The following is a 12,892-nucleotide window of genomic DNA, read 5'->3' as shown; positions in this document are numbered from 1 at the left end:
GGGGGGGGGGGGGAGCATGGGAATACGAAAGCGCAAGGGATAAATTTCTTTCAATGATGGAAGTTAAGGACTTTACTAGTTCCTGTCTATTCAGTTAAAGGAGAGGAAATGAAGGTAATCAAATCCTTAAAATCTTGGTGTAACTTATTTCATATAGGTAAGCATTTCTCACTTCCCATCTGTATAGCCTTCTGTCCATCTAGTGTAGAGGTTATTAACTTTTCTTTCATCTTCCCTCCTCACTCACTCCGAACAAGGTACAGCCGTACAGCTAATTACCCATCCATATCATCAACCAGTGTTACACTATCCAAGGCTACCAAACAGAACATAATAAAAATCAAAAAGGAAAAGAAAAGGTGAGGGACAAAGAAAGAGAGGAACGAACAGAAACAGATACCAAAATTAACAGAAAACAGCTCTTAGTAATGCATCTTATGTAAAATAGTAAAAAAATTACCTTATAGCCTCTTGATTTTAAGTCTTCTCTGAAAGAAGTTAAAAGAAGCTATCTGTTAAAAAATCTTGACCAGAACTTGTGAACTGCAATACATTACGACAAAGAACAAAAGCTAATACCTCAGAGATTGAAGAAGAATCCACCCGATCACAGTGCCATCTTTGGGTGAAATTCTAGCAATGCAATCAGTCTGCAGAGAAAGGCAATACCAACAATATTTTGGTCTCTAATTCAGTGTCAAACTTGGAGCTAACAATATGACACTCAGATGTGGAAAGAATTTTATCTGCCACCATTTAGTGTCATATTCCACATCTGAGTGTCACATTCATAACCATATCAAATGGGAGTATGCTTATAAAGAGGCTAGCCTAGACAGGTTGCTCTAATTTCTAGCTGAATAAGAAAAGGAGAGGACTTAACTAAGTGGCACAAATAGAATATTGGTTCGTACAGTGATGTCATGCACAATATATATCTTTATCAGAAACCTAATAAGTTGTACAAACTTATTTGACATTATACAACTAGCTTCTCGAGCAAGGTTGTTTTCAGGACCTATTCCACTGAATACCATAACCAAAACAACTATTGTTAAAGTTGCTCCATGGCTTCTAAATATGTGGATAGTGTAAATAAATGGGGATAACAAATCTAAAGCCCAAATGGAACTCAGTAAAAAGAGAGAGATTTGTACCCCATAGACATTTGACCATACTTCCTCTTTCACATACTCCAGCTCATTGAGGTAGTGCACTTCATGCCCTTGAGACTTGACAACTTGTTTTCTGATGACTGCATTAAGAAAATAAGTATCTCCATTTTAAGGAAGCGAAGAAAAAACTAAATATCATGTAGACTGTAGATGGAAAAACCTTTCATTGTCTTAGGGTCAATCTTATATAATGTTGATGTTCCATCACTTCCAAAAAGTACTTTCCCATCAGTTGCCAATCCCCAACCATCTTGCATGTGATGAGTAAACTTTTTGAACTGCATATAATTTCAATTTAAAAAAATAGTGAGCTAGGGGTAACTATAAAAAAGAATTTGGTTGCTCCAGTAAAGGGCTTCCGCCAGCTTCTTAAGAGAAGGATTTAGTCAATCAAATTTTCATAGTTCCATGTGAAGTTATAGGAAAGGAGAATTTCATATTCGAGATGACAATTTTAACTTGAACGTCAAATCAAATAGAGGACCTGACACCACATATCAAGGATGAAACAGCATAATATAAACAGTTAACTAACATGTGAAGGCAGTGAAGTTAATTGAGGCAATAATCCTACTTAATTTTCTCATAAAATACATGAGGAGCTTTCATATTACAACAAGCAACATCCAAATTAAAATCATGAAAAGAAGATGATTCAAATGAAAGCACACAAAGTAATGGAGCCAAGCATACTTTGCTAAAGTTGTATCGATCATATATGAAACCAGTATCCTGCAACCATGTTAGTTGGAACAAGCTGCAAAAATCGACAGTTGTTGCATAAGAACTAATTCAAAATAGTAAACTATCACTAAAAGATAAAGGAAAGGAAACAAGAAGACACAACGATCAAAAAGGAAAAGCTAAAGAAGAGAAAACTTGGTCTGGTCTAATGTACAAACCAGAAAGTATATCATGATTTATGAATATCTAAGAAATCCGAAAATCAGCTTTGTCTCTCTTCCGAATCAATTGTTCTAGTTTCTATTTTCGGCTATCTCAAGCATGTTTTCATTAAAGGGAAGCCATTTTTCCATACATGTATAATTTTAAACCCATTTCTAAAGACAGAATAAAATTTCAACTCTTACTTCTTCTTCTATGTACCTAATCAAAGTTGGAGAACCAAATTGGACATAGGGAGTGCCGGAGTTGTAAATTTAGTAAAAGAAAGACTGCTACTAGAGCATAGCCAAAACTTCAGATTATAAACAAAGTTTCACCGAATTCGAGTCGGTTAATTATTATTTGAAACAGCATTTACTTATCTGCAGTTTCATAATGACAATTGGCCCAAAACTAATACAAAAGCTAAATGCTATTGATATACAAGCAACACTAGGCTTACAGATATTCCTACAAAAATTTGATGTGCTCATAACCATTCAAAAAATGCTGCAATATTCAGGACAGAATTCAATTTCAACCATTACAAGGAGATGATAGAACAGCATATAAGTGCTACATATTATCCTATCTGATAAATGAAAGGTTGCTTACTTAGAAGTTATCACAACATATTTTCCACATTATTTCCAGAATCAATGCCTTACCTCTCACCAAGAAGAGCTAAACCCTCTCCAAAGTCAGAAGCATGCATGTCATGAACAGTCTCAACCTGTGGAGCCAGCAATAGAAGGTTCCTTTTAGGTCCAAGATGGCACACTTTATGTTTCAACAATAGATACCTGTTCTTTCTCGCACCATAAACTTCATAAAAACAGATAATGCAGCTTATAGATAGATATGTTAGCATTTTCAATTGGCAGAAGCTTCCCTGTGCGCCTGCTATACTAAGCAGAAATGTAGTGACAAAATCTTCTTATTCTCCAGCCATGACGGAGAAGCCAACAGAGAAAACCCAAACATGAATACTTATTTTAAATCCTCGCAGAACTTCAAAATTGTATTGTAGTTTTACTTTTTCGTAAGCAAGTTGTAGACATACCTTACCATTCAGCAATGCAACTTTCCGAACAGATGACTGCATTTTTCAGAAAGAGAGAACTATCCATGTCAAGCCTAAAAAATAATCATGAAGTCAAATCAACATTGTATATATATATATATAAGGAAACTCACACGTCCGTAAAGTCCAGTTGATTCAAAGAGTGTGTCATTTTCTGCATAGAGAAGCCCCTGAAGAATAAACACATCGCATCAGGACCGAACACAAATAATTAAGTTTCATGAACTCAAAAAATATCACCAAAATGCTTCAGATTCAACTTATAAAAAAATGTTTCCAAGTTAAAGCTATCGTCACCAGAAAGTACATTTTACCAAAAATTTGGGGACGAACAACATTAGCGGAGCTATTGTGATCAGCGACTAAATTTCTCATTTCCACCAACTATATAATCCAGAGAACTCGAAAATCATAATGCTAATGTTGAAAAATAGAGAAAATCGCGAAAAAAGTAAGGAACCTCAGTGTAAGCTTCGGGGTCGTGAGGGAATTCATTGATGACTTCGACTTTGTAAGCTCCATAGGATGCTTCAGCTTCACAGAATACGGCAAAGCTCAGCAGAACAATCAAGCCTACAACTACAAACCTTCGAATTAGCAGAGACATTTTCGCGTCAAGGTGAGTAGCTGAAGCAGAAGAAGCCATTGATGATTAATTATTAAGAGGATTTGATGAAAAATAATTATAAATCAGTTGACCTGTTGACAATGTCGAGTTATCTCCACCGTCGGATTTGATTGATATAGGGTAAGATGGGTAACCGGCTTGGCCCTTCTGCCCCAGTATACTTGCTCAAATTCCATGTGCATCGCGTGTTTGAATTTAATTATGGAGGTGAAAATCTATTCCTTTAAAAATGAAAATGCTCTTGTCGTGACTATTTACAAATTTAAAAAAAAGAAAGAAAAAGGATTTGATATATCCTCAACGTTGTTATTTAGAGTGAAATTAATTTTTTTGATAATAATTTATGTAATTTTATTCAATTTGATAGAGTATTAAAAAGAAAAAAATGAAATTTATGAATTAAAATAAGTTATAAATATTTATATAATTATAAATTATCTCATTTAGTAATAAAAAAGTATTTTAAAATTAAATTAATATTAAATTATATTTGATCTATTATGAATTTCAACTACTGAGCTTTATTCAATGAGTTAAATTATTTTCAAAATTCAATAAATGATCGGATATGTTTTAGTAAATTATCTCACTAAGCAAGTAGACGTGAAATGAAATGAATATTTTAATATTAAATTATATATTATCTCTTATGAATTTTGACAACGGAGCTTCATTTGATGAGTCATATCATTTTCAAAATTTAATAAACAAGTCAATTCTAAATTTAAAACAAATGGACAATTTTGAAAATGCAACATTACAATGGAGAAGACAAACGTTTGGGGTGGTGGGGTTTGTTTTTATTGATCTAAATTTTATTTTATTTTATATTTATTTGGGTCATGTTTTATTGATTTATTGGTCAGTTTAATTATTTAGATATTATTTTTAATATAAATAACAAATATTGTCATTTAATTCATTATTTTATACATCATTTTGCGAGTGTAACACACATATTTTATATTTTTACTGATATTAAAAAAAAATATCAAAATGACAGAATAAAATCATGCCTAAGGTGTCTTTTATTTAGGATTCTGCAATAAAATTTTGATATTAAGATTCCTCTGAAAATAAAAAAAGATTACATTCAAGTAGCCTTTGCTTTTCTAATAGCTCTAATTTTCCGCTTTTAGCATGTCTAGGTCAAATCCTAATAAACGTCATAAGCTATTCAAAGAGAAAAAAAAAACTATACAGTATTTCAAGAGGAAGAATTGAGTATACAGTAAAAATTTCAGATCAAGTCTGCAACATCAATTAGTAGAAACCACTTTTAAAAGGATAAGAAGGTAACAATTGACTCAATTTATCATGAACAAAACACTAAAGGATCGTTTGAAAAATGTATTAGGAAAAATAATACATGCATTAAGTGTGTGTATTATCAATACCTTGTTTGTTACATTTTCTTTTGTTATGCATAACTAATGCAAGCATTAGCTATGCATAATATTGTGTATTACTAATACCAAAAAATTCTAGGTATTAGTAATACATAGCATTTTAATACTTGCATTAGATTATGTAATTATAAAAGTACCCTCAAACCAAACAGTATATAAGAAATAATGCAAACATAACTAATGCAAGCACTAGTAATGCAAGTATTACTAATACATCCTATTTTGCATTGTTCTTATACACTCTACCAAACCAAACCCTAATTGTATAGCTTACCTCAAAGAAGTGCTTATAAACACTTAATTTTAAGCCAAAATAATTAAAATAAGGAATTTCTAACTTATGACGGTTGATTTAAAGCTAAAATCCCATCCAAACAAGTTCTTATTATCTTTTGTTCTTTTAAATTCAGCTTGATGTTAATTAATTTGTTGATTCTTATACTCTCTATTTAATTAGAAAAGACTTGTTTAAAATGCTTTTAGATTAGGATTCAATTATTAACCGTTAACTACTTAAAATATTATAGCAGTAATATTCATCTTATTTTTAGTAGTAGTATTTTACAAAGTAAATAATTATATATAATTATTGTGATTTTAATGGTTCTCTATCAAAATATGCACTACATTATAGCCAGTACAAAAGGAAAGATCTAAACTGCCCAATTATTTAGGTTGGTGTATGGTGATTGGTTAGTTTTTTTTATGGAGTTTGACTTAAAAAGAAATCTCTAAGGATCTTTAAGAAAAAAAAATTGAGACCAAAATTAGTTTATTTTAAAATTTTCTTCGAATAGGATATATTTCTCTTGTAACCTTCCATATTTTCTGGTCCTTTCTCCATTCATAAACAATTCTATAAAAACAAGACAATCCAAAGTAAATTGCCATTTTTATTTTTCTTTTTTTGTTTTATACCAATATTTTTAAGCACATTAAAGTATCGAAAAGTGATTCAAGTTACCAACTTGTTATATAGGTTTCATTATTTTCAATCTAAAATTTTTTAGTTTTGATAATTTTACTTCATAGAAATATATTTTCCTATTTTAGCTATTTATTAGAATTTAAATATGTCAACTAAAAAATATGAATTCAAATGAAAAATAAACATAACTGATTTTTTGTAAAATTTATTTTAATAAAGCGTATGATATCAATAACTAGCTAGGGATTAAAATTATATATATATATAAGGATTGCGATTTGAGAATCTAATATAATCCCAAAAATGATCCTTGGTATCGTTTAAACAAAAATGAGAAAACTCTAAATCAGAAAATGTGTTTCAAGAGGGATTAAAAGAACCACATTTATTAGAAGAAATTGATTAAGATTGTGTTTTAATCTTTGCATATAAAATTAGAAAAATCAACTTCAAAAGAAATTTTCATATATGATGTAAATATTTTTTTGTTTGTTTGTTTCTTTAAAACAAAAACCTTTAAGGCCTCTATTGAAGTGTTGTTTTAGATCACCATATTTGTTGAGCCACCTCTTCACATCAACTTTCATGTATCCATATTATTACATTTGAAGTTGAAAATATTTTTAAAAAACAAAATTATTTTTTTTGAGAGGGGTGGAGTTGGGAGGGGGGCTGGTCGGTCGTGGGTGGGATCGGGTAAAAAAATAAAAAATTTTAAAATTGAATTTTTATTGTTTTTCCTAAAAAAGTTTAACATAAAATTAGAGGAGAGTTTTGAAAAATGTTTTCTCTAATTTTTGAAGGGAAGTCATTTTCCAAAAAACTTTTGTCCCAACCAAACACGAGAAAATTGGAAAAACACACTCTAAAATGAGTAAACAAGGGAATGTAAGCACCAAAATTTTCTTGGACAAACATACCTGTTATAGGTTCTCTTTTTCCAAACTATTAGTGTGATGCTGTGATCTAACATGTCATAGTAACAAGTTATCTGTCTTATTTTTCAGGTTACTATGAGCGGTAACATATGGATCAGTCAGTGTATAAAGATTAAACGCCTTTGTTTTTATTAATGCTTTTGAAGTTATGATGAAGCAGAGGAATCATATTTACATCGCTCAATAGTAAATCGCGCGGCTGCAGCATATGAATCACTTCTCCCATTTTAGGCCTGTTGTTGACATCTGGATCAACACATCTAAGAGCAATGAGCAGAAATATTTTCACTTCTTTCATATTAGGCCTTTCTAGTATCTTTGGATCCACTATTTGATCATATTGTTGTCTTTCCACCATTGATTTCATCCAGTCAATTAAACATTCCTGCAAATTGATCATAACTCATTTTAGATCACTTTTTTTTTTGTTTTGTGGTAATAGTATTGAATGAGCAATTATGCCAAAAAAGAGTAGAAAAATTTTGACCTCATTTTCTGTGCTAGTGTACTCTATGGAAGGCTTTCCAGACACGATCTCCATGATAAGTATACCAAAGTTGTAAACATCACTCTTCTCGTCGAAAATTCCGGTGGATAAATATTCTGGTGCAAGATAGCTGAAACAAGGCCATAAAGAAGAAAGTTATTAATCAATCGAAAAAAGAGAGGGCTTGTGTTAAAAATGTTATAGCACCTTGTATTGGATCCTCAAAAAAATTGTGAGATCGACAACATTTTTTAAGAGTTCGAGCAATATAGATTTTACCAAGAAACTAACACTCACCCTGCCATTCCAGGAGGGGTTGTTATTGGGTGATTACTCCTTTCATCAGAATCTAAGAAATTGGTGATACCAAAATCAGAAATTTTTGGATTCCAATGCCTATTTAGCAAAATGCTACTTGACTTTAGGTGTTGATGTATTATAGCAGCTGGTTCAGTATCCTCATGAAGGTAAGCCAAACTGCAACAAATATGTAAATAATTTATCCAAATGTTCCGTGAGACGACCTATAGGTCACTGGTTCGAGCACGTGTGCATAGTTAGTGCACCAGTTTTATTTTAACTAAATTGTTGATTAAAACACACACACCCTTTTGCAATTCCGAGCACAATGTTCATCCGAATATTCCATGTTAAGGGGCTAACTTCACTGGTGCAGTCATGAAGCCACTGCCCTAGATTGCCATTGTCTACATACTCCTCCACGATTATCCTGATCGAATAATTACAAACAAATTTGGCATTCAATGCATTAAGAATGGAAGTTTAATGGATTATAGATACAGGATTTGTAGTACCTGTAGTTCCCTTCAAAACAATAACCAATCAATTTCACCAAGTTTTTGTGTCTCAGTCCCAATAATACTTCCACCTCCCCTGTAAATTCCATTGCTTTAGTCCTGACACTCATTCAATAATAAGATACAGTGAAAAAATTGATCCTTCTAAAATTCGAACGAGAATGTCTACCTATTTATATTTACCTGCAACTGAGCAACCGCTTTATTGCAACTCTAGTATTGCCAAACATGATAGCATGATAAACAATGGCATAATCTCCGCAAGCAACTACGTTTTCATCAGCAAAATCATTTGTTACCGCTTGAATCTCTATCAATCTGAATTGATAACTAGGCTTAGTTGCTCTACTAGTAGAAAATATCACTTGTTTTTCTGGGATACTTTTCATGTCGATTGGCTTCAAGGATTTACGTGCTTTACGGCGGCGGCACTGTCTGGTTATGATGATACAGAGGGTAGTGATACAGATGAGGACGAAAAGAACAATGCAAGTGATAATTGCAATCCATAATTTGATCCCAAAGAATGGAATTGGCTTCGAAAGCCTCTGTATGATGGTTGATAAGTTGAGATACATTCTCACACAATGCAAAAGTGGAGTAAAAAAAGCCTTTATAGAGAGAGACTTTGAATAAGAGAGAGTTTGTTTTCAACTAAAACACTAAACGTCTCGTAATTTAAATGCTGTGATATTTAATATAACAAAATTGTGGCATCCTTACGCGGCGGGATATCTTCAACAAAATTGGTTCATTCGCACAAATATTGCATCTGTATGTTTCGGTTCCGTTTTATGTATTATCGATTTTTAATTTTTAAGTATGTTAACCTAATAATAAATTAATAGGATATATTTTTTACCAATTTTTAATTGAAAATGTCCATAATATTATATGACTTCTCAGTTCTCTAGATGCTTTATTGTATCAATGAGAGAAAATATAGTTCAAAAGGGAAAAAATTTATTTGCATCGGGTGTTTACACCAAGGCAATGCAATTTCCATTATTACGTGATTTAACGAATTAGAATGTATTATAAATCTATACACATGACATACAATAACCAAAAGCTACAACCAACAATGACAAATTAAAACTAAAACTAAAACTAAAACTAAATCAAATAAGCTATAATTGTGAATCTTGAAGTGGATAGAGTACTAATAATTTGATATAATTAGAGTGTTTAGTTATATATTAAATTTGTAATATTTAATATTTAGGAAGGGTAAAGTTGTAAATTATTATTGTCATATTGGATTATCCGTTTACCCAATAACCCAATAATAAAAAATTCATATCAAACCAATAATCCAATAAAAAAAATTTATAAACCCATTAAAAACCCAATAATCCAATTACATTTTTTTTAATTCGGTTTATTGGTCACAATGCTCAATTTATTGGTGGTCTTTAGTTTTCGCCCTAAAGAGTGGTGGAAAATAACCTTAATGTTGAAATTTTGCATCATAATAAGCTTAAGTCCTACTAGAAATATGATGTCTTACTAGGCATTACTTAGTTTACGGCAGAAGGGATTTTAACTTCAATTTCAAAACACTATGCATTAAAAAATTCTTAACACACACAAGTTAGGTCTTACAAACATAATTTGGTTCCACAAGACTTAAACCAATAGAGTCTCACAAGTTCAATTCAAAACTCACAAAGTTATACTTTACAAAACATATTCTAGTTCCTGCGAAATTTGCACCGCTAGAGGCATAAGTTCAAATTAGAAACCACATATGCAACTTATCTATATAGAACTTTTGTCGTATAAGGTCAAAATTTTTTTGTACTTATGTCCTGCGAAGTAGATATAACACAATTTTTAGATCATATTTAAAAATATTTTGGCCCATAATTCTTTATTAAATGAACCGTAGAAACAAAGATTAAAGACCACCCCAAAATAATCGATCCATGCAAAAACTTGATCAAAAAAAAAATATGAAGATTGTAATTTGATCAGAGAGGTATTCCCAAGTCCCAACAAAATAATGATTTTTTTTCCAAGTAAAGCTTGATGAAGGTACCATACCTTTCGCTTTTCTAACAGCAGCAAATGGTATTATCTTGCAAGAAATTAATTAACTCCTGGAGCTTGAAGGATCAAACTAAAAATCAAATGAAAAGCTGAATAGTATACTCGATCGTAAACGTCATCTTTTGTTTCTACTTGAGTTGCATTTTACTCTAAACCAAATAATAATTGAGTTGAGTATCTACAATTTGCTTCATTTCTGGGCTTAAGGAAGTACATATAGAAAAATCTGTGTACACAGTACACTCCCAAAATCTGCATGTGGCTCTCTCTCTCTCTCTCTCTCTAACTAGACCCAAAAATCGATGCACTAACAGAATAATCCAGAATTTGAAAAAGAATAATCCACTGCAGGGATCATGAAAATGGAAATGCCGGGGGCATGCACATCTGCTTGATGTCTCCGTTGAATGGTGTCTTCAAAGGGTGCAACTTAATCTCATAAAGCTTCGGCCATAATTTGCCTGTGACTGAATAAAGAATAAATTTGCCGTAATGAATATTTCCTCGCTATGGTATACTTGTTACTAAAGAACAATAGAATTTATATCAAACGGAGCTTACCAAAAAGACGGTCACCATCCCTATCCCATGCTATGCCATTCAGCACATCAATTTGCTGCAGAAAAATTAAGTGTTAAAGGAAATGTTCCAACAGTCAAAGTAAACATCATACCCAGAACCTAAAGCAGTTGCTATAGGACACTGACCTTTTTCAAATTGTGTAACAATCCTTCTCTACATAAGAAATAGAAGTTAATGCATCATTTCACCCTAAATAGAACTTTTTCATGAAGTAATAAAATTCCAAATACTGGACTGATGCGACTAGGAAAGAGTTGATAGAAGAACCTCAGATTGGGGAGAAGAATCCATCCAAGAACTGAGCCATCAGTTTGTGATATTCTAGCTATACAGTCAGTCTGCAGAGACATTGTGTCAGAATTAACCCTACGTCACACTTGAGTTGTAAAAGAAATTATCCAAATGGTTTGGGCTTCATGAATCAAACAGGAGCTATTGTACAATGATGTTTACTACAACTGGTATTGTTGTTAAACAAAAAAATCACAAAAGTTAGCTAGGACCCCAGGCACAAATCACAGTAAATGCGCACTTTGGCAAAGAAAGGCATAATACAGAAATAACTATAAGTACAAAAGTAATTATAGGTAAAAAGGAGTTGGAAACAATTCAGTGAATTATATGAAACGAAAGCTTTGTCAATCAAGCTCAAAAATCACTTTTTTATAAATCAATCAATTCAAATACCAATTAAATACCTGATTCAGTTGTGATGATGCAGCTTTGAGTCTCCAATTCAAACTTACGGACTAGTTTTTCTTATTTTATTAACAACCAATTGTTTTGTTAATTAATACCTAATGTCTCGTGCAAGATGGAGCCTATGGACACTCAGGCAAATGCTTAAGTGCCTTGGTTTCTAAACTGGACTACCACCTAAAAGAGTTCAGAGCCACACTCTCTTCAAGATAGCGCAAGCCAGAATTGTTGAGGCTCATGCATTAGCGCTTTCGTGCACTCTCTGAAGCTCTGTCCAAGTGATGTGAAGTGTTGCCTACAAGAACACCGTGGTTTAAAGATGTCTCTGGGTGATTCTTTTATATAAGGATCTGAATTCTGAAGTGATCCTTTGACAACACTGAGAACTTATGTACTCGGAAAATATCCTCTATCATTTTGGTTGCTCGTGTTATTAAAGAAAGCTCTTTATTAAACATAGAAATCGAAGAAACCACTACACGGAAAATCAAAAAGCAGCAATTGATCCAAGTTTGGTGATAAGGTACAATATCCAGAACCCATATATTGAGTTCGGACAAAGCAGTAATTGTTAAGTCTTAATGATGATGCCTTGTCGCCCCATAAGTTTAAAAATAAGGTGCCAGAAATGGACTTGTGCATAAGTACTCACACTAGCAGAACAAGTAAAATACAGATTGAGTTTCAAAAAGAATCTCAAGATGCTCTGCTTCGTAGTTAGAGAAAAGATTCTTCCTAATAACTTTCACAGGTTCATGTTTGATGAATATAATTGTGATGTATAATAGGAAATCAATAGTTCTAAAGAGGAGGTTGTGGGAGAACAAGTCCATACCATCCAAACATTCGCCCAAACTTCGTCATAAACATACTCTAGTTCATTGAGTCTGTGTACTTCATCACCTTGATAATTTACGATTTGTTTCTTAACTACTGCAACAATGAGAAAAGAAAGCATAAGAACAAAATAATACATTCTTATATGAAGAATAAAACAACTGAATCGTAATTTGACCTTCAGACGACAAAACCTTTCATAGTTTGAGGGTCAATCTGATACAGTGTAGAAGATCCATCACTCCCATAAAGGATTTTTCCATCAGTTGCCAATCCCCAACCATCGGGCATATCATGGCGAAACTTCTCAAACTGAAGAGAAATTACAAGTTTGTAACTGTAAGAATATTTGGGGGTGGGGGTGGGGGTG

At 32.3% G+C, this 12,892-nt stretch overlaps 3 protein-coding genes across 7 annotated transcripts in view; all 3 read right to left on the bottom strand.

The window, feature by feature from the left end:
• LOC107012228 (glutaminyl-peptide cyclotransferase-like) overlaps positions 1-3,890 on the bottom strand; it is a 12,576-nt gene extending 8,686 nt beyond the window's left edge. For 2 of the 3 annotated variants that reach the window (XR_003577467.1, XM_015212009.2), the window contains exons 1-9: positions 3,605-3,890; positions 3,258-3,314; positions 3,124-3,159; positions 2,729-2,793; positions 1,869-1,932; positions 1,336-1,453; positions 1,158-1,255; positions 580-650; positions 461-488 (exon numbers count right to left, since the gene is read on the bottom strand). Coding sequence is in view for 1 of the 3 variants with exons in the window: in XM_015212009.2 (XP_015067495.1) it covers positions 461-488; positions 580-650; positions 1,158-1,255; positions 1,336-1,453; positions 1,869-1,932; positions 2,729-2,793; positions 3,124-3,159; positions 3,258-3,314; positions 3,605-3,790 (723 nt within the window). In the remaining 2 variants the exon portion in view is untranslated. Of the gene's footprint in view, positions 1-76; positions 317-460; positions 489-579; positions 651-1,157; positions 1,256-1,335; positions 1,454-1,868; positions 1,933-2,728; positions 2,794-3,123; positions 3,160-3,257; positions 3,315-3,604 lie in introns of all 3 variants that reach the window. The other variant, XR_003577468.1, reaches the window with a different exon arrangement.
• A 3,269-nt stretch (positions 3,891-7,159) lies between these two features.
• Positions 7,160-8,930, bottom strand: LOC107013097 (probable serine/threonine-protein kinase At1g01540). The gene is made up of 6 exons (XM_015213084.1): positions 8,536-8,930; positions 8,350-8,451; positions 8,142-8,264; positions 7,832-8,011; positions 7,535-7,664; positions 7,160-7,432 (listed from the first exon to the last, which is right to left on the bottom strand). The coding sequence occupies exons 1-6, from the start codon at positions 8,928-8,930 to the stop codon at positions 7,160-7,162; spliced, it is 1,203 nt and encodes a 400-aa protein (XP_015068570.1).
• A 1,545-nt stretch (positions 8,931-10,475) lies between these two features.
• LOC107012501 (glutaminyl-peptide cyclotransferase-like) overlaps positions 10,476-12,892 on the bottom strand; it is a 6,808-nt gene continuing 4,391 nt past the window's right edge. The window contains exons 6-11 of one of the 3 annotated variants that reach the window (XR_001456045.2): positions 12,701-12,834; positions 12,521-12,618; positions 11,254-11,324; positions 11,112-11,139; positions 10,966-11,020; positions 10,476-10,871 (exon numbers count right to left, since the gene is read on the bottom strand). Coding sequence is in view for 2 of the 3 variants with exons in the window: in XM_015212367.2 (XP_015067853.1) it covers positions 10,759-10,871; positions 10,966-11,020; positions 11,112-11,139; positions 11,254-11,324; positions 12,521-12,618; positions 12,717-12,834 (483 nt within the window). In the remaining variant the exon portion in view is untranslated. The remainder of the gene's footprint in view (positions 10,872-10,965; positions 11,021-11,111; positions 11,140-11,253; positions 11,325-12,520; positions 12,619-12,700; positions 12,835-12,892) is intronic. The other 2 variants (XM_027915913.1, XM_015212367.2) reach the window with 2 other exon arrangements.

This window comes from Solanum pennellii, chromosome 3 (assembly GCF_001406875.1).
Source record: "Solanum pennellii chromosome 3, SPENNV200".
In the NCBI taxonomy this organism is placed as follows: domain Eukaryota; kingdom Viridiplantae; phylum Streptophyta; class Magnoliopsida; order Solanales; family Solanaceae; genus Solanum; species Solanum pennellii.
The sequence above is the reverse complement of the archived record's forward strand: the minus strand, read 5'-3'. Positions and strand labels throughout refer to the sequence as shown.